Below are 22253 nucleotides of genomic sequence, written 5' to 3' on the forward strand. Positions count from 1 at the left end.
TGGTTGAGTTCTAAGTATACCCTTACTGCTTCTATAGGTATGAAGAGGCTAGATAGCAGCCAGGTGCTGCTAATCAAATGCCCTTGATCAATTGATCATCAGCAAGTGTGACTAGCTCTATAAAAGCCGAAGTTTTAGGAGTCTGCTGGTCTTGAGCATTGAGGTGTGTGTTAACACAATGCCAGAAAGTAAAGATATCAGCAGTGATCTTAGACAAGCAATTGTTGCTGCCCATCAATCTGGGAAGGGTTATAAGGCCATTCCTAAATGCTTGAAAGTCCATTACTCTACAGTGAGGAAGTTTATTTACAAGTGGAAAACATTCAGGACAGTTGCCAGTCTTCCCAGGAATGGACGTCCAGCAAATTTACCCTAAGGTCAGACCGTGCAATGCTCAGAGAAATTGCAAAAAATCCAAGAGTTACATCTCAGACTCTTCAGGCCTCAGTTAGCATGTTAAATGTTAAAGTTCATGACAGTACAAGTAGAAAAAGACTGAACAAGTATGGTTTGTTTGGAAGGGTTGCCAGGAGAAAGCCTCTTCTCTCTAAAAAGAACATGGCAACATGGCTTAGGTTTGCAAAGTTGCATCTGAACAAATCACAAGACTTCTGGAACACTGTCCTTTGGACAGATGAGACCAAAGTGAAAAAGCTTGGCCATAATGCACAGTGCCATGTTTGGTGAAAACCAAACACAGCATATCACAGCAAACATCTCATACCAACCGTCAAGCACGGTGGTGGAGGGATGATGATTTGGGCTTGTTTTGCAGCCACAGGACCTGGGCACCTTGCAGTCATTGAGTCGACCATGAACTCCTCTGTATACCAAAGTATTCTAGAGTCAAATGTGAGGCCATCTGTCCAACAGCTAAAGCTTGGCCGACATTGGGTCATGCAACAGGACAATGATCCCAAGCACACCAGCAAATCTACAACAGAATGGCTGAAAAAGAAAAGAATCAAGGTGTTGCAATGGCCCAGTCACAGTCCAGACCTCAACCCGATTGAAATGCTGTGGTAGGACCTCAAAAGAGCTATGCATAAACAAATGCCTGCAAACCTCAATGAACTGAAGCAATGTTGTAAAGAAGAGTGGGCCGGAATTCCTCCACAAGGATGTGAGAGACTGATAAAGTCATACAAAAACAATTACTTCAGGTTAGTGCTGCTAAAGCTGGTTCTACAAGCTATTGAATCATAAGGTGTATTTAGTTTTTCACATATGGCTTCTCCATTTTGGCTTTCTTTTTGGAAAATAAATGATGACATGGTGTAATATGTCATGTGTTGTTGTTCACCTGAGGTTGCATTTATTTACTTTTGAGAACTGCTAAGGACCAGATGATTTTTATTATGTCCTGATACGTAAAACCATAGAATTCAAAGAGGGTGTACTTTTTTTTTCACACAACTGTACTTTATTTACCTCTGGCTCAGCGTCTTGTGTGAATCAAGCTGTTGCTGTTTGGTAAATAAAACATGGGGTAATGTAATGTTTGAACCTAGCAGGTTTCTTGTCCTCTAGCTATGTTATGTCCAATGAGTGCTGGAACCACCCTAATTTTTAAATACATTGCTAAATTGCTTCCTTGCGGCATTTTATAACACAGGTGAACTCATCCAAGAAATGTTCAAAGGTTCAAATAGCATATGACCAAAACAAAAAAAGCCACCCTACCTCTGTGCTACAACATTTGCCAGTGTGTATCCTGGGCATAACTGACACTCCAGAATGATCAACAATAAGGTTGCCATTGTGTTCCTTATTCTCCACTGTAATGCTATGTTATGTACTATGCAGGCTTTCAAAGACATCTCTTTCCCTCCCTCCCTCCCTCCCTCCCTCCCTCCCTCCCTCCCTCCCTCCCTTCCTTCCTTCTTCTTTCTTTCCCTTTCCCTCTTTTGTTTTATAATTTTTAATTCCATGCATTGGGCTGAAAAAATAGCCTCCCCCAGCCTGGTATCCTTTAGATATGATGGCACTGCCGTTGCAATAATTTCCAAACAGCCTGGGTAAAAACTGTACTAAGCAAATAAGATTTTTCCCACTAGGAGGATAAAAAATAATGTGCTGTTTTCTACCACATTTGTAAAAGTATTACAAGGAATACTTACAAAACAAACTCCTCATTCCAAGAGAGGTCCATGGGATAATTGGCAAAAGAGCTATAAAACTTCTGTAAAGGGTCATTGAGCTGAACTACACACATAGGGTTAACGATACCTGTAATGAGGGAAATAGAGAACAACTTAAATAAAACAAGAGTTTCTTATTTTGTGTGCAATTACATAAAGAAATGGTTTTTTTATGCATTTCACATTAGTGGGCTACTGAAAAGTAACCCATACAAGGTTACTTTTTGTTGTTCTTGGGAGATTTTAAATAAAGAATCTAAACATGTACCAATACATATGCATTGTAATATTTACTATCCATGTGAAGACCAAATAAAAGTAAACTGATGGAGATATCAAAAGTTTGAGATGTCTCTTATGCAAAAGATTGATTTATTCTACCATGGTCAGGGAAGTGCTTTGATGGATAAAACCTTAATGACAAGAAATGTGAACTGAAAAAATACAGCTCAATATTTTGGAATTATTTAAGGAGTCAAAGTCCCCATTAGCCAGTCATTTACATCTTCATTAAGAAAAATGTAGCCAAACTATAATTTAAACCAACCAAAAACCCCAGAAACTGTTAATAAGTATACTGTTCAAAAACTAATTCAATGAATACAGGGCCAAAGTTTAGAAAGCAGGAGGAAAACACAGTAAAGAATATACGAGCAATGCAGGTGGAAAAATTGTTTTCCTTAATGCTCATCTTCCCTGAATTTCCTGAAGGAAGTATGCAAGTGCAGGCTCGTAAAGGCTTACAAAACCTGATGGACAAGTTATCTACTCACCACTTTAAACACATACTGCATGAATTAGTACTTCATGTTATGACCACTCTGGATTTTTGACTGTCCAAATCATGTAAGCTGTGTTCAAGATAGCACTTGGCTAGCAGAACTGTCTCACCTATTGACACTCAGTATATTCTTTATGCTTATAATCCTATTTAAATCACAAAATCCCATTGAGAAATTTGCACACACAAAGATCCATAAGTGTTCATATGAATTACCAAGCCTCAATATATAATGATTAGAACAGAACAGCCAAGATGTTATTGTAGATCTGCACATCATACTAGCTGTCACATGCCAATTCTAATAAAAAAGATGGGGAGAAAGAATATGAAAAGATTATATCATACAAGAATAGATGGCCTTGAACCTTTTCCTTTCCCCCCTCCTGTAAACATTAAGAACTGGTTAAAAAGTTCTTCTTTTGCACTTGGATTGCAATGATGTTAAATTCTTCATAATAAGAATCCACAGCCAACTGATTTGAATGCAGATTACCTTGTTTTGAATAAAACGTTTGAAACAGTCCACTTTAGACTCAAAAGAATGATTTCATATTTGAGACAGAGGCATTTTGCACTTGAAACAGGGTGCTTTGCATTCAAAATATTTTGCACATTCTAATTCTCAATAAGGCTAGTAAAGTAACTGTGCTAAGTATAGAGATCTCTGGATGTGCATTCTCCACCACTTCTCCATGGAAACTGGGCCACACAATGCTGTAGAGCAGGGTTCCTCAACCTTGGCAACTTTAAGACAGCCTTGCTGGCTGGGGAATTCTGGAAGTTGAAGTCCACCCATCTTAAAGTTGCCAAGGTTGAGGAACCCTGCTGTAGAGGGCGAGCACTAAATCCTGAAACAATGGACCTCTGGGGATGAATTTGAACATCCCACAAAGGCCAATGGTTCCAGTATGGAACCATAAGAAAAAGAGGATATATGTCTGGTGCTGACCTGGAATAAAAAAAAAAAGACTTCCTTGTAAAAAATCTTGATACCAGAAAGAGGATAGGGAACAGAAATCAAAACCAGCTAAGAAAGTTATGCATTACTGATGAAAAGGTCTCCTTTTCTTTGTTTATAGCATATACTTTAATCTACTTATTGCAGTTAAGCCAGAATAAATGTTATACAATTCAGAAGGGTACAGAGAGAGCAAAATATAAATTATTATACCTGCAGTATTATGATTGGTGAGTGTTGCGTTGATGTTTTTCATGAGCAGTTTTAGTTCATGAGCCCTTGGGGGCTTAGGAGGACTAGTACCCTGAGGGATAGCCCCTGTATTCTGTACATTCTGTTAACAGGAAGCAAAAAATAAATAGAGCCATTAGGAATAAATGTGTAATAAATTTTGCTGCTTTCATACATTAAATGTTAACAGTCATTTTATATTAAGCATTATACAGGCATATGAATAACTTATGTAGACTCAGCCAAGGCATTAAATTATGAAAACCTTTCAACAGGAAGTATGAAGAAGAAGCCAAAGCAGCAGTGAGCAAAACCATTAAATTAAATAAAACTATACCTGAGCTCCTTTTATATCAGTAGATCTTGTACTCAGAATCACAACAGGAGATGTGCAACTGAGGAGATTCTGCAACACGCTTTTAAATGTTTCTGATACTGTGCATGTCCCAAGAGTCTGATCCTATAAAGAGAAGAATGGTGACATTGTTTGTAAACTCTTGAAGAAGCATATCTGAGAAAGTCTTGTGTTCACCATGCTGCTTGGCTCATTGATTCAAACCACAACATCATCTGCTCTGCAAGTTCTTCATTGCAAAATCACATTATCCTCTTCTTCAGTTCTAATAGAAGAATGCGCTTGGATTAAAACAAGTAATACATCTGGTAGACAGAGAAATGTATACAGGTGTGAGATCCCCTGGTGTATTGTGTTTAATTCATGCATAAAGCAATGGAGAAATGAGAATTGTGACATGGAACATATAAGCAGGCATAACAGAAAGTGATAATGCATTTCAGTGACAATACACCAAACATAATAGTACTGTATAAAAGTCAGACAGCAAAAAGTCAAAAAGCAAATGAATAAAGACTATAAATGGCAAATAAATAGTTAAAATCACAGTATCATGCTCTATCAACAATTATTTATTATAAACATTTTTCTTGCATTAAACCTATTTAATAGTATGATTGAACATCTCTTAGGAAAGACTACAAGTATTATAACTAAAATGGAATTTGAATATTGCCAATGCAATTCAACCTCTTAGAATTGCTTAAGAGTATCAACTAGCATGTCTATCGGAATAATCCAGTAGAAGTTCTATACTTGGAATTTATCAAAAGTTTTTAACAAAGCCTCTAACCAAAACCTTCTGAGCTAACTCTATCATATTTGCTTTTTGTGGTTTGAAGACAAGAAACAGGGAAAAACAATAAATGGCTAGTATCCTGCTTTTTTTTAAGAGACTGCTGCTTTTTAATGTATTCAGTAATAATCTAGAGGTAATGATGGACAACAAGGTGGGCAAGTTTGCAGCTGATATCTAGTTAAACACGTTAAAACAAAACAAAAAAAGTTATCTAAAAGGATCTCTCAAAAGTATGTGAATAAACATTAAACTGATGCATGTCTGAAATAATACTAAAACAATGCACATTGAGGCAAGCTTCCATCCCCACCTTTAAGCACTGGGAATGCCTTTAGGGCAAAAGTCGGGACTTAATTAGTTGAAATAAATATACCTACACTTTTTTTTATGTGTATGTATCTTTGAGTCAGTGTTGACTCCTGGCAATAGCCAGGATGAGTCCCTGCAGGACTAGGATGGACTAGAACTCACAGTCTCCCATATACATACATACTGATGGGAATTTAGCTGGTAGTGGTTAGCAGGATAGATTGTGGAGTATCAGTAGGACCTGTACTAAAATGAGAGCTCAGGGTATAGCATATTTGAAAAAGGTGAATTCTCTGAAAGAATTTTCATTAGGAAAAGGGGGGTGGGGTGGGAGAAGACAGTTATATAGCAATGTCTTGTTCAGTTCTGATTCCTGCCCCTGAGCAAGGAAATTGTAGAGCTGGAAAGTTGAAGAAAAGACCAACAAAGTCATCAAGAGTCTGTTCAATTTATATACAAAAAAAGGTAACAATAGGTGTTTTTTTTTCATTTAGAAAGTGTGTGGTATGGAGAAAGTAGATAAAGAAAAGCCTTCTCTGCTTTCAGAATCCAGAATTATCAAATGAATCTGAATTACGGGAAATTCATTATAGACAACAGGAAGAACTTCTTACAGCTTGGCTGAACCACTTTATCATTTTGCTCATCTTCTCAGGCTACATCAACAAAAGCATTCATATAATTAGATCAAAGAATGCTATGGATACATCCATAGGAATTGTATAAAACTGTATAAAGTTGCAAATATAAGGAACTTTATTTTCAAACTAATTTGCAAACTTGTGACAGCAGTTTCTGAGGATTCTACTAATTTCCTTGAAGCCAGATTTAATAGTCCATTTGCCACCTCTAAAAAGCTCTCCTAGATGACTATTCAAAAATACAACTAAGATAAAGAAATACAAATATTTCACCACTGTCATTGCCACAAAGAAGATATAGCAATATACCTGAAAATTGCTGAAAATTTATGGAAAGGAGGATGCCTAGGCTGGTGGTTTTTATCATATCATCTATGATCTATGTCATCAGCATCCTTGTTATTCTCTTGAAAACCTGCATAACCCTATAAAGCAGAGTTAACTGGACTTGACAATGTCACTGAGGATGCTGGGAAATGATTGTGTTTATAGTCTAGTTAATGTTGTCAATCAATAGGAAGACTGGGACTTCTATAAGAGCCATCAAATTTTGTACCCCATGGTATTTAACTTATATCTGAATATTGGGAGAGTAACTGAGATATTGAATGGTCACTAATATGTAGATATTTTTTTTTCTGCGCTCAGTCGTTACCGACTCTGCAGTGGTTACTCCCAACTGTATTTTTCCTTTCCATTCCATTTTTCATTCTAGAATGGTCACCAAGGCCTGGAACCATTATCTGGAGATGCAAATATCTTAATATGAATTAACAAATTGAAATGGAACCTATTCAAGAAATAGTAGCTCTTATTCAGAAATATGGGCTCAATTTATATCACTTCTCTTCAAGATGCTGGTTTGTGGTTCTCTTGATCTTGGGTATCCAAATTTCATCTGTATCTAGGAATATTTTTACCCATCTGATTCTCTGTATTAGTTATGCACATCTTTGCATAACTTTTATTTTTTGTCAGTTTGGCTAAGGTGACATATGCCTCACTTACATTGTACCTGGATTGCTCCAATGCATTTTATTTAGGATGGCCTTTGAAGAGTGCTTGGAAACTCTAACAGGTCCATGGTGTAGCAGCCTGATTGTTAACAGGGAACTCCTCCATGAGGGTCCCTTATTGAAGCAACTATACTTTATACCTGCATCTAATTCAAACTGCTAGTGATAATTTTTAAAATCTAGTATTCCTGAAAAACTGCTTTTTTCTTATGTCTGCCTATTACCTCTTTGAGGGCTTGGTATGCCCTTAACAGCCCAGTTAATACTCTCTAGAGCCTACTTTAAGGCATAAAATTAAATTTTCTTCTGCAGTTTTTAGTCTGTCTTTCTAAAACATATTTAGAATGTTGCATTATGCTTTCATGCTTAGTGTTCATCTTAGAAACTAAAGGGCTGATTTTGTTTAAAAATTCTTGCTATTAGTTGCCTAAGAGGAAAAGCACAGTAACTTTATTACATAAAATAAAATTCCATCACTACTGAGAATATGAAAGGAAAGAAGCAAAATATGGAATGGGAAGGACAAGAAACCTTTCAGCTCTACTGCTGCAGGAAACAAGACAACCACATAGGCCATGGATAACCTATAGCAAGGCTCTTCTTATGAGCTTATCACAGATATGGTAATGGGCAGTAAGGAACTGGCATTTTCTGTTGCAGTTCTCCAATTATATAATGCTGTGTTCACACAGACTTATCTGGAGATGTGCTTCAGCATTTTAGTGCATTCTGAAGTTTTTTATTCTTCCTGGAATTTTAAAAGACACATTACCTTCAGTGTCTAGTTTTTAAGCTGTTCTCTTTGTTTGTAAATTATGTTGTGCTTTTATTTCCATTTTTAACTAATAAAATAGATTAAAAACAAATATTTAAACCAGCACATTTTTTACTGGCTTTGAAACCCACTCTGGGTACACTGCCTCATTTTGGTAGCACAATTGCCAAAAAACAGCTGTACTAGTTCATACATTTTTTAAAAAAATATACAAATTATAGGCTGCCCAAATCCCAATGATTCTGGGTGACAGAGTTTAAGTTAGAACCATGTGAAAAATGTAGTCTAAGATTTGATACATTTAAAAAAAAATGGAAAACCAAAATGTTAGGAGTTGTATATGAAAAAAAAAAAGCCTGGCCTAGTCCACACGTGTGATAGGACCTCGCCTACATTGCACCATCACACCCATTGCAACTCACTTCCCCTTCCCTAATTAACTTGTCCTACTCATCCCCTTCTCCAGTTTGCTTACTCCTGATTTGCACTGACACAGATTCTATCTTGCTGCTCCCCGGTGAGACAGAGAAAAATATTGGGTAAATATTTCAACTCATAAGTATTATGGGCAACATCTATTATTGCAACTGGATTTTTGTTTCACAATGAAATTGTCATTCCCTCCCTTCTAGAAAACATTTCAGGGGAAGTAAAAAGTGACTGCAGGAAGAAGAGAGAATCCATTCTCTTGATAGGTATCATTAGGGGAAAGAGGCTTGGGGGTTTACTGGCTTCATGACATTAATTTTAAAGAATGCTCTGAGGAAATAGATTCAATTAATCCAGCAGTTTTTCAAAAGTCAGCTCAGAAAACAAGTAATGTACATTAACCAAAATTCATTGAAGTTACACTGGCTGGCAAGTCTCCGTATGACTTTAAAAGTGCTGATCCACACAGTTTACTAAGATTGAAATTATCTGTTGATGTTTAAACAATGTAACACTTCTTTGCTTTGGTTTTTTTAAACAAAGGTCAAAATCTTATGCAATATTTAGCTATGGATAATGAATATTTAATCAGAAAATTTAACTACAGAATATTATCCTCGAGCAAATAGAATACATTTCAGCATTATCAATCCCCATATAAATGCTATTCATTCAGTCTGGCATTGGGCCATCTGTATCCATCTATACTGGTCTTCCTCAAGTTGGTGCCCCCTCCAGCTATGAATTCAGGGAGTTGTAATCTCAGTGAATGTGGAGATGGCCACTGTGTTGAACAAGGTTGTTCTGATCCCTTTTTTATTCTTAAATGTTATACTGTAGCAAACGCCATAGGTCTTTCATGGCCCTATGTTGTTTTAATTGTTGAACATTCAGCAGGACATACAGTAGCTCTCTTGAATTCATGATTCATGACGGGTGCTCCTGATGCACAAAGCCTCTGAACCTTAAGAATGGATTTTTTTTTTAGAGGGAGCTTATTAAAACTTCCCTCTAGGAGCAGAGACCACCCGCAATATTTTGAATTCTGTCCAATAAACAGTTGGAGACAAAAAACAGCCTTTCTTGTTACAGCCCAAATAGCTTTCAAAATGCCTACATTTACAGGCAGCTGTTTATGTGGTGAAAATGCTAATCTCCAAGGAGATGATAGTAAAGTAGTACACCAGAGTTAGCTGTTGTTGTCTGTCTCTGTGGCAAATATTGAAAGGCTTTGTAGACTATTATTGCCATTGTTTTCAGAAGTATGGCATATAATTACTCTTGCAAAACTTACAGCAGTCTGTAATTGTAATCCTTTAAAAGGCTTCACAGCCACACTAGTGGATGCTAGAGACTGCAGCTCTGTATCTTGCTCCTAATTATATTTACTGAGAAGCCAGTCCTTTGGAATGTAGAATCAGGGTGCTAGTGGTTTAGAGGATAGGCAAATGTTTAGAAGGTATTGCAAATATGAATTTAAATTTGTCATTCTGATGTAGTTACATACAAGAAAATGGCAACATATTTACCTTTTGCACATTAGTAGGCTTGACTTCAATATTTGTTTCGGAGGAGTAAATGCAAGACCATTTGATCTGGATGTCTTCCTCTTTAGATTTTGCTGAAAGTTTCAGCTGTTGATGATAGTTTATTAAGGATTGTTATTTCTGTTTTGTAAATGTAAGCAGATGTTAATACAAGTTGTAGTTTTATACATGTTGCAGTTTATCTTGTGGTACAGGATCTTCCTTCCGTTAAATCTTTAAATTATCTTTGGGCTTCAATTCTTAGCAATCCCAGGCAGCATGGCAGTAGTAAACAATTATGCAAGTTGTAGTTAAAAAAATTTGAAGAACAACAGATTGATCATCCTAGTTGTATATATTCACCCTCTATAAGCAAAATGGAACCTAATTCAGGTGCACAAAATGGACAGTTCAGTGAACTACAACCACTTTCCATATTGGTTAGTCTTCAATTTTCATAACTGATCATACTGACTAGACTACCTTTGGCCACACTGACCAGAAATTCTGGGAATTGTGATCCTAGCATCTCTGGAGAATACTAGACTGGGAAAGCTACAAACTTCATTTATAATTGGTGTAGGATTTCATTTATAATTGGTGTAGGACAAACTGATCAGTTTATGGTTAGCATTTACATTTTAAATTTGCTACACCCTAATGCATAGCCATCATAAATTGTGTCATTCATGATTTATACTTAACTGAATATTTTATTGAGTACTACCAATTTTAAGTTCCTGTTTCTATCTTCAGTACTGATTAGGAATTCTAAATTAAAAAAGAGTTTCCCTTTCTAAGATTTTAAGTCCAAACACACAAAAGTTACAGACACCCACATATACTATAACTGCTTCACTCTTCTCTTCATGCAAGGAATAAAACAAACCAGAAGCTACAGTTAAACATATCCTCCTATTATATCCAAACTGGGAAACATGTGTCTAAATAAATCATAATATGAAATTGTGGTTTAAATTTGGCTTCTATATCCTGATTTGTTTAGAAGGCATTAAGTATATTTCCTTGTTTGGGTCAAACAGGAACTTACAATTAAATGCAGTTTCCTTAACTGCAAAACGGGATTATAAAGAGATTCCATGTAGGCCTTTCAATACAGTATCCAAACTGGACCATAATGTAGTAAACCCAGTGAACAATGTAAGGAAAGAAGAAATGGCTGACTTTATGGCTGGCAACAATATTGAACTTAAGGAATCCATTTACATAAAGGGTACAACTGACACTTATGATTCCATAAAGCACTGAAAGCCTTAGGTATAACCCCAAAAGACCTTCAAAGTTTGTTAAAAAAAATAGTAATTTTTAATAAAAAATAAGGGGAAAGTAATTAATAGATCACTAGTTTGCAAAAGTATCAACTATATTAATTCAACGTAAATGTAAAGAAAATTAGATCAAATTTAGTTTTCATCCAGACCATACTCACTATTTTTAAGGAGTGCCCCCCCACCCAACAAATCGCGTAAAGACTAGGTATGTCCTCTGCCAAAGGAAGTTGTGTTGACTTACAAGAATGTGCAATATAATCAAAGAAAGAAAGAAAGAAAGAAAGAAAGAAAGAAAGAAAGAAAGAAAGAAAGAAAGAAAGAAAGAAAGAAAGAAAGAAAGAAAGAGTATAAAATGCCAGACCTTACTGCAAGATTTGTTAATAAAAATTCAAAACGTTACCTGCAAATGAAGTGGAGATAGTTTTACACTGTAAGACTGACATTCTCCAACAAGAGGTGAAGTTTGGGATACACTGACAAGAAAATGGAAGGAATTTCCACTTACATTACAGGAAACCACCTAAAATAAAAATAAAATATAGCTTTTATCATCAGCTGTGTTTATAGAGAAAGCATCCTGAGCATTTATTTAAATGTTAAGTGACTGCCATTTGTTGAGATCAGAATTCACATCTTGGCAGTTGCATTGGTCCAAGATACAGAAAGATAGGTTGTTCCTTGCCTCTTAGGTGAATTAAGCTTGTATATAATCTTGTCCACTGGAAATAAAGCTCATTGATGTGATTCAGCTGCTGTTATTTTAAAGCCAAAATAAAATGAGCAAGCAGAAACCTGTAGTGAAATGTTGCAAGATCGCCTTTCAAGCTTTATGTTATCCAGAGCATTCTCACGACCCTTTGTAGATTCCACATCAGCATGGTATCTGAAGAAAGCACTTGCCTTTACAGCTGTATGCATAATATTTTCCACACAAATCAGAATGCTGCATTAGCAGGATCCTGTCTCATATGGAAGCCAATGCATGTATAACTGCATGTATTTTGGTATCTCAAGGAGACCAATATCATTTGAGTGATATTGGCAGAGACAGATTCAGTCTCAGGATTGAGTAACATCATAAAAAGACGGAACCATTCCCAGCCTTCAAAAGAAATTTTCCCACTGGGTTCTAAATAGTTTAAAACAGAAGCATTTCTGTCGTATGTGGAGCTCAGTGGCAGGTTAGTGAGCAGGGAACTATTATTTTCCCCACTCCTTACTTCTATAGACCCTATCTACATATTTAGCTCTTGGATAAATGACTGCCTTACTGCAATATTTCAGCTTTATTAAGAAAGAAGGTTGATTTTTTTCACCTTCCTCCTCCTAAAACTTTCCCCATGAGTTCAACCACATGCATACTCCCTCTGTTAGGGATACTTAATTATACTTAGTTAAGGAATACTTAAGTTTTAGCTTGAACTGCCCTTTTTCCCAACCCCAATATCTGTACATCACATTGCGACACTTCAGGCCCTTATATTACATACCTGGTTTTAGACCAAATTTATCAGATCAGGATATGTTTATCCTTCTCTTAAAAGATACAAATATTTTACTTGTTATTTAGGAATTTAAGGTTTAATTCAAGACTATCAAGCAATCAGAGAAAAATCCTGTCATCTTTATCAGCTTTGCTCCTGCTGAAGTGTACTTTAAGTCTTCTCAGATCAAAGGAAGCCTTTAGGCTTACCTGGGGGGATGGAAGAAAACCCTTTCCCACAACCTTTGAAAATGCTAATGATAGAGTTTACTGTAATATCATACTTCTGCTTCTCAGTCTTAAGATATCTTCTTTGAGAACAAGTTTGTCTACTGATTCACACTTGGTATCGCTTTAGTTTCAAATGTGGGTAAGTGTGACTCTCTGGCTTTTGACACAGAAACATTCATACTATTATTCAGGCAGCACTTTGTAAATATTTTGCTACTTCTTAAGTTGGTGTAACAAAGGGAAGTAGCCCATGAACAGGCATTTAAATAAGCAAAGGAATCAGTCCTGTGCTAATTTCATTACCAATTTCAGAACCAAATGCCTATTGTGCAGTTGAATAACCAATGCAATCAAACTTTCGTTTGAACTTACACAAGTAGTAGAGTGAGCAATTTTTAGAAAGAAACAAAGAAAAATTCTGCATACTTCTATGCAACATATCAGCTACTAAGAGTGATTTCTCTACTATGTATACAATAAAATATATACAGTAACACATATTATGTGAATGTCAATTGTAAAAAAAGAAAGGGATCAGTATCTTGGACCGCACATTAAATGAATGATCTATTGGGATCCTTATCAACATATAACAACATATTTCATGTGCAGTTAGAATTCACAAATTACATATAATATACCCTTTATTTGAATTCACAGTACATTTGAGATCTGCATATGTGGATCTGATCAAAGTAAATTGTAGGGGTGATACAGAAATATGATTTGCAACTTTTTTCTTTTTTAATTTTAATTCTAATTTGTTTCTCTTATCCTATTTTTAATATATGGTCTCATTAATGTCTTATGTTTTATATGTTTTATATTCTGTATCCTGATATGGTCTAATGGCTAATCAATAATAAACTGAAACTGAAACAATAAAATATATAGGAATCTCAGTTATCATACAAATTAAACATTTATTTGATTATATTGTTTGTTCTTACCAAGTTGCAAATTTAAGTTCTGTTATTATACATTTGTAAAACTGAAAATAAAACCTATTTCAATTAGGGTAACTCACAATGCTTTCCAAAATAACTTACTTAATTTTAAATGTAGTATGATGAATAGAGAACAAAACAGATTCACCACTCTGATGAAATGTCAGTGTCCTTGCTAACCACCATGATCTTCTAGCAGTTCACAAGCTCATATTTATCACTGTAGTGCCCGGGGGGAGGGGAGGGGGCAGTCAAGTGTCATGATAGACAAATTTACAATATTCCCTTTTGGTCTGTTCTTCACATAAAAACTGCACACACACTCTCTCTTTTTTCTTTTTTGCTTAAGGCTGGAAACATATTTAGGTAACTACAAAGTAGGCAGCCTTCAAATGTTCCTTTGTCCTAATAATTAGGTACAAGATGTACAGCACCTATGGGAGCCTAAATTAAATAAAATCTGCAATTCTTTCTAAATGTCAGGACCAATGAAAGTTTTATTGCTCCCTCAATGCTGTCAATTTCTTTCTTCCTCTACATTCACATCTAACTGATGAGGGCATAATCCTGACAATTAGGTTGTCTGAATCAGTTTAATTTCTAAGGTGATCAAAATCTGGACCACCACTGGATGGCAGCAAAGAATTAGCATCTAATGGTTGTCCAGATTTTTGCAACTTATATGTGGTAGCCATATTTTAGCTCTCTAAATTGATTAACCTAGCTTATAAAGCTTAGAAAAAGAGTGTTATGAGGTGAAGACTGCCATACACTTAAACATTCTGAGGTTCAAAGATTGCAAAGAACAAGTTGGAGAAAAGAGCTAGAAATAGCTATAAAAATTTAGAGACTGAACATAACTGAAACCAGACTAAGTGCCTTAAAAACATACCTTTGTACACTAATCAGATAAAGGATTTTCTTGTTTTCCTTTATCCTCATAAACATTTTGGACTTTAATCAGAAAGAGTTAGTCTGCTGCAGTTAGAAAGTGATTTAAATCAAAACACAATTGCATGCTGTTGCCAGTTGATGTTCATGTAGGAATCAGCTATGTGGAAGCAAAACTGTAACTTCCCATAGATACCTAAGTAAAGATACTGATTATCTGACAAAGGAGTGACTGCTGATTGCCCTGCCAATTCCACTGTAAAAGCCATGTATCTTCACAACTGCAATTCACAAGTAATCAGTATCTTTGTTAACAGCCAGAAATCAAAACTTCATGTACAGTAATACTGAGCAACTTTTTGTGATACTTTTGGCTGGATGTTAAAGAAAGCAAAAGGAGGAAAATGGAAGGAAAAAAAGCTTCTTTGATCTTGAAACTTTACCCTGTGTGCTTAGTTACATTCTTAAAATGGAATGTGGGAAGGAATGGCAAGTTTGAATATATTATGATACCTAATAGGAAATACAGCTTTCAGGTTGAACTCAGAAGAAGTAGACAGTACACAATTGACTAAATCCAGATTTTTTTCCCAACCTTGGAACAATTCTAAAGTTTTCTTGGTAGGTTATAATAGAAGCACTAAAGAACTTGTCAGTTTTTATATTTGCTGGAAATTAATCTTCTGTTGTGTTAGGTAAACAGTCGAGATAGGCCAAATGAGAAGCTGAGTAATCAGACATAATGTTGTTTTCAAAATAAACTAAGTCTGCCTATCCCTCTCTAATTATTGAATCCTGCCCCATATTCCTAAATTCATGTTTCTTCTAAGTTTCTGATTATCAAGAAAAAAAACTGTTAACATATTTTAATGGTTTTAACATATTTTGTCTTATTTATAAAGACTCATATAGAGCTAGTTGGGTGTACCACTAAGGGCTTGAAATGCAGCAATAATTATTAACATTTTGATTTGTAGTCTGTGCTGATTTTTTTACAATTGATACTTTATTAACATAAACATATGATTAACAAAACTGAAATGTGCCCACTGCTAGATAGAAAATATGTATTTAATAATGTAATGAAAGCAATATGAACTTTATTCAAGGTGTGCCACAATGCAAGAAAAGCAAAAACATTTTACATAAAGAAGCTTACAAATACAAAGGCTTGTTTGCCAACTGATCTCACCCTACTCTTATTTACACAGGATTAAGTTGTACTTCTGTATTTACTCCATAAACTCCTTTACTCTGTTTATTCATAACTATACTTTCATTTTTTAGTATAATAATAATTTTGATGTCAGAAAGACTAAGTGGTCATCTCTGCTTTTTATGGGGCACTGGTATACCAATATGCTTCCAGTATTCTTGGCCTTTTATTTATTGTATAAGAAAACAGCAATCATTGTAGATAATTTCCAACAAGTCTGAAAAGCATTGTCTGCAAGCAGCTCCAAAACATACCATCAGTTAAATCATATATTTTGTTTAGATTGGATTCTGCCATGCAACCAAGTTTATTAGCACATTTACTAAAGAAAAGGTTTTTAATGTATCCATTTTATTATTTTGCCAATTCTATACAACTCTATTTTTCTATACACTATAACTATTCTATTAACTAAATCCCAATCCACTGAATCTACCCTAAATTAATACTTTACAACTAAGCATTAATTCCTAACACACACATACTTTTTTGTGTAAGGATTACTACACCACAGATAACAGTCCATATTTACCTAACAGAATTGAAGAGCAAACAACTAACAACATAAGTTCAAATGAGATTATGAAGGGCATACTCCAGTTTGAAATATTTTCCCTTTTTCCTGTACATGCTAATGACATTAATAAGAAGAGGAGGCATGAGAGCATGCATCAGCCCCCAGGGTAAGGAAATATTTAAGCAGCTGACCAGTTTTATACATGGTGCTCCACCTCATAAACTAAAGAACAGCCAAGAAAAGAAAAGCTCACCTTTTCTTCAGCAGATTTTACCAGACTTACTGCTCCTTGTACCATAAGTTCTTGATTCTGATGAGCTGAATCTTCATCAAATGTTAACAAGCAGGTGTTCTGGAAAAGGAGGGATAGAAAGAAAGAGAAAAAAAGTGACATACTCAAAGCTGTTATAAAGGCCTGAATGTTACTGAAATGGAAATAGTGAAACAGCCAAAGGCTGGAGAAGTCTATACCAGTGAAAGTTGTGCTTGTGCTTGAAATAATGTCTATTAACAAGATATATGGCAGTATGCGTTCTGTACTATCCCTCAATTTTCCTTGAACACAATGCTTGAGCTTTTGCCAAACTAAAACTATTTATACAATAGCAGAATATCATGCTATATAGATACATATACTGTAGTGCTGATGAGTAAAGAACCCAATCTTCAACTAAATGCTGCTTCATTATAAGTCCAGAGTTCTGCCATTTCAAAGTTTTGTTAATGTATTTAATTATGAGAGTCCCTGGTAACCACCTGCATGATGTTGCCAGCCTATTGCTTAGTGCAATCAGTTCAAAATCATTCTTATCATCAGTGAAGATTCACAGTGTTTTAAAAATGAGTTTGAAGTGTACACCCCTAATTCTTTATTGTATTACCTATAGTCATCCTATATTAAGGAATGTTATGAAAAAGCAACAGCACTGAATGGAATTAAATCTTGTGAACCAAAATAAGGTGGGGTAACCCAATAATTAAATGGATTGGTATGGACATATTCAATTCTTTACTGAGGCTGTTCGTTCTGTTCAGTTTCAAACTTCCATAGGAATAAAGAACTGGGAATTGTAGCTAACTACAACTTGTTTTGTGAAAAGGTTTCGTGAGAGCATAAACTCATTTGCATGTGCTCTCACAAAACCTTTTCTGCAGGCTGCTCGATGTCTAACTTCCTTCCAAAATTCCTCCATTTTTGCCATCAAGTTTATAAAAATCTTTCTGGGGCCTATAAAAAGCCAGCCCATCTGTGTGGCTGGTTTTCTTGATACAAATGCTACAGATTTGCCCACTATAATATCTTTAGCCATCTTCTGAAGAGCTCTCTCTTTGCCCAGGCCTTACTGATACAAATGTTTTTGGTGTTGGTGTTGGTGTTGTTTTCCTTTCCTTTGCTCTTCCCTCACCTCTTTAATGATTATATATTTCATTTTGTTTTAATTTATTTTTATATTATCATATTTAATATTTTATTGTAATCTGCTTTGAAATGTGACTGTACTATAAATGCTATAGAAATATATTAAATATAACATCATCCCAAGCATGAATGCAATAAGTTTCATCTCCAGATAACTCTAAGTCCTACACAGAATCCACTAAACCATTTTTAAACTGTATTTCATTGAATAAACTACAAGTAACTGGCTCCATAGATTGTACTAAGCCATAAATCAAGGTTTATATATCACAGTGCTTTGGTTCAGAAAACACACTAACTCCGAATTAAACACATTGCATAGAGGTTTCATGTTATGTGTGAATCCAGTATGTGTTACAGGACAAGTATTGATTATCCCAGAATGAGTTCATGAGTAAGCTCTGCTCATTGTCATGAAACATATTATCCATTATGACCTCTAGCTGTACAATATTATATAAGGCTATGATTTGAGCCCCATGATTTGAGCCACCAAAGCATCAAACTGGCTCAGAAGCTGCTGCTATGTACAACTTTACTCAGTCAGTGTATTTGAATAGCGTTCTATTACCCTTCACCAGTTCTGCAGTTGGAATGTTGACTAAGGATAGTGGAAGTTGGGTCCAATCTAGAGAGCATCAGATTGGAGAAAGCAGCACAGCAAGCAAAGCCACCTCATCTTTTCTTACCAATCCTTAAGCGACTTCACTGGCTGCCCCACCATTTCTGCATCTAGTGCAAAAGCCCAAACCAAATGGTTTAATTCATGCTTTGAATGTGTTCCTGGCTAAAGGCAGTAGTCAAGCACATAGAAATACTACCTTATCATACAGTCAGACCTAATTTCACAGACTGTGGTATACCTAACATATATTCATACTATAACATAAATATAAATCTTTAAGATATCACAGAACTCTTAGCTGTTTAGCAATAAAATGGATTGATACATTTACGACTCTGAACTCGGTTTTCTTCACATTTCCAGATGTATTTAAATATGTGAAATCATTTTAATGGAATACAATATGAAGGGTGGGGGGGTAAACATGTTAAATATCTAATGGAGAACAGAGGTGTCATCTATAATGCCAAAGACACCAGCAGTTCCAAAATTAGTATCTTAATGTAAACCATGGAATTTATTAGGGTGTAGTGAAGTTAGACATAATAAAGTATGTATCAACTTTGTGAAGAATTCCCTTTATTCCAAGGCTTGTTTGTTATGGTGGCGAAGCAGCAAAAACAAATGTTGTTTCCTAATGACAACATTGTTTTGAGTTGGAAGGCTCAGCGAGGAAGCTGAAACACTTTGTGCTGCCAGGCAGTGAGCTGAAAAGAAGAGGATGCTGTTGCTTTCTTGGAAAGGATGTACGCAGGCCAGGCGAGGTATTGTTAATTTCCTATCAGATTTTCTACAGTAAGTTTGCTTCCTACTCTTTGACCCCCTTCCCCAAATTACTGTTTAATTTGCTGTTTTAAAAGTTATTACTGGAACACATACAAGAGCAGACTGGAGAGTCAGCTAAGTAGGAGAAATGGATTATCTCAGCCATTCTTCAATGTAGAGTAAGAAAAAGCAGGGGGAAATTAAGGATCGTTTTATCCTATTTACTATTACTATCTAGAAACTTTGGAGAGTCACCGTGTCTGTTCCTGCAAATACTTTGGAGGGATCAGGAAGAAGAGATCATCACCATTTTTTTTCCCTGACATGGAAAGAGCCCCCGCTGAATTCAAGGTCATTTCCGTTTACGGCTGAACAATTACTAAGCACGTTCTGTTGAAATTAAAACAAAAAACAAAAGCCGCCTTCCCACACAAAACAGAGGATTGCGTAACAAGACAAAACACTACACGTCGCCAGGTCAGTGCAAACCTTAACACGCCACAGTCAATGCACACTTTTTAGCTGCAGAAGCTCCCCAGTACAACGATTATCACTAATGCGCTGCCTGAGCGTTACGTTCCAGTTTATCTGGGTGGGTTAGTTACGTCTGATGCTAAAACGCCTGGCTAAAAGTACTTTGGCGATTATGAACTTGGTGGCCTAAGTTAACACAATCTCAGGGATGTCTCATAAAAAAAACCCTGCCGGATCGGTGTCCAAACGGCCAGTGCAAACCTCCGGGCTTTCACTCACCTCCCGCAGTTCGGCTTCCTTGTTCAGCGCTGCGATCCAGGCTTTCTGCCATTCGCTCCTCCAGCTCTTCAGAGACAGCAGCCAGGTGAAAAGGGAGCCCTCCTCGTCCTCTTGCCGAAGTCCGGGAGGCGACGGCCGCAGAGGCGGCTTCCCACCGCCTTGCCGCAGGACGCTCAGGCCATACTGCACCAGGTAGATGGTCAGGACGGCCAAAGCAGCCGTAAACAAGGAGAGCAGCGAGAACCGCTGGAGTTCATCCAGCCAGCAAGCCAGCCACGACATGACTGACCATAATTACCGGGCCGGCTCTCCTCCTCTCAAGAGCAGGGAAGCCCTTCGCATGGCAAGACGCCTTCCCTCCGCAGCAAACTCCGGGCATGCGTCCCTGCGGTCCCCCAGAGAATCCTCTCCTTCGCCGAGTCCAACGCGGTCGGTCGGAGCGAAGGCGCGCGGATGACGAAAGGGATCAGGCAAGGTGTTCGCCTTCCGCCTCGGCCGAGCGGGCGCGCTTGAGAGGTCGGAGGCGCAGCCAGCAGGATGCGCGAGGAGGAGAGGCAACGTCACGGGAGCGGCCCCGCGCCGCTGAGCCTTCAAAGGACTGACACGCCGCACACCCGCCTGCGGGCGCCGGCCGGGAGGAGCAGTCAAGCGGGTCACCAAAGGAAAACATTCCCAACCCAGAAAGGGAAAAGCGGAGGCGGCGCCGTTTTCGCCCTCTTCTTTACCAGGATCCGGGCGGGAATTTCTCCCGCTACCAGCTACGTCCTGCTCTTGGCCCAGCGCTCCTTTTTTCGGTTCTTCAGGCCCGAAGCTTACATGGTGAGCGGTAGGGAAACAAGGGCGACGCAGGGAGCTGCTGAGGGGCAAGGCTGGTCCACTGCACTGCTCCAGGACCTTCGCCCCAGCCCTAGAGCCCTTTGAGTGTTCTGTCCCCAATCCCTGCGCTGGGACAAAGGCTCTTTCCCCACACCTTTGGCTTGGGGCTTTCCCACTGCCCACTAGAGGGGAGGAAAGTGGGCAACGCTGCACCAACAGCTGTCCTTTTGCTGTGTCTTGAAAATAAGGCCAACCAAGTTGTGCCTACTACGAAGGTAGGGTTGGTGGTTTCTGCAGTTGCAAAGAGCAAGGGAAAGTCTCTTCTGCTCCCCACCCCCTTGTCTGGGATCACCACTGCCACTCCCGTGACACTGGGAGGCAGCCACAGTGCTCTTTGGCGATGGTGGTGGTTAAGGGCCAAGATCATGGTGGAAGACAGTCGGTGGCATCTGCAGGATTCTGCTGCTTTTACAAGAATGGCAAAAGCAGTGTCATGCCACAAGCTCTATCCCCTTTGCATGTGGGCAGCATCACAACACAGATAGAAAGGGGGCAGTGTTGAGTTGCAAAGCTGCAACACTGCTTTCACTGGGCTTTCATCTCCCCCACCCCTGCAGATGCACTGGAGGTGGCAGGTAGGAATACTGACCTCAAGGAATATCTTCCACAATGTTAGCTTTCCAGTGGAGCCAAAAAGAGAATAGAAAACTTTGGCTGCCTAGCAAGGCTCTGCTCTCTTCAGCAGCCAAAGGAGAAATGGCTATGGAGACCCATCTGTGGCCAGATGGCAGGGGATGGTCCTTCAGCTACTTCTCCCTGTGAATCCAAATGTTGGCACAGAGGACCTGAACTGATTTCCCATGGAAACTACTACTTTCCTTCTGGATCTCTTTGACCCAGCCTCCACCTGCTTCAGTGGCAGACTGGACCTCAGATGAAGGCTCTGGGGTGAGGACATGTCATCAACTGCAAGCAAGCCATCTTGGAGCTGAGCTTTACTGTACTTCAGCAACATCTCAATTGCAGGACAGTTTCAGGGCAATGGCTGGTAGATTTGCTTCTGTCTTTCCCCACTGATCCAGCATTATGTACCAATGGGGAAAAAAAATCACCAGTGTCTCTTCTGAATTAATGGCAAGGAAGAATGCCAGAAGTTCCCTGCCCTTCATTCCTTTTACGCTCTGTCAGTCCGACTATTTCTTAGGAGTGTTTTTTTTTCTTTTTACTTGTTAGCATTAATATCAATTGATAGTCTTGGGAATATCCATTTTCTCAGGATATGGAGGATCAAGGGATTGATATTCCCCTGGCAAAAATAGTCTGTACTTTTCGA

General features: G+C 37.6%; 1 protein-coding gene across 1 annotated transcript in view; it reads right to left on the minus strand.

Annotated features, from left to right (window-relative positions):
- C2CD2 (C2 calcium dependent domain containing 2) overlaps positions 1 to 20604 on the minus strand; it is a 34652-nt gene extending 14048 nt beyond the window's left edge. Inside the window, exons 1-7 of the mRNA XM_007430234.4 lie at positions 20105 to 20604; positions 16795 to 16893; positions 11657 to 11776; positions 9968 to 10072; positions 4452 to 4574; positions 4097 to 4217; positions 2121 to 2229 (exon numbers count right to left, since the gene is read on the minus strand). Coding sequence (XP_007430296.1) covers positions 2121 to 2229; positions 4097 to 4217; positions 4452 to 4574; positions 9968 to 10072; positions 11657 to 11776; positions 16795 to 16893; positions 20105 to 20386 — 959 coding nt within the window. The 5' untranslated portion in view covers positions 20387 to 20604. The remainder of the gene's footprint in view (positions 1 to 2120; positions 2230 to 4096; positions 4218 to 4451; positions 4575 to 9967; positions 10073 to 11656; positions 11777 to 16794; positions 16894 to 20104) is intronic.
- Positions 20605 to 22253: the final 1649 nt, after the last annotated feature.

Source organism: Python bivittatus, unplaced genomic scaffold (assembly GCF_059951505.1).
Source record: "Python bivittatus isolate LINGU-HERP-01145 unplaced genomic scaffold, Pbiv_v1 ctg000350_np1212, whole genome shotgun sequence".
NCBI lineage: Eukaryota > Metazoa > Chordata > Lepidosauria > Squamata > Pythonidae > Python > Python bivittatus.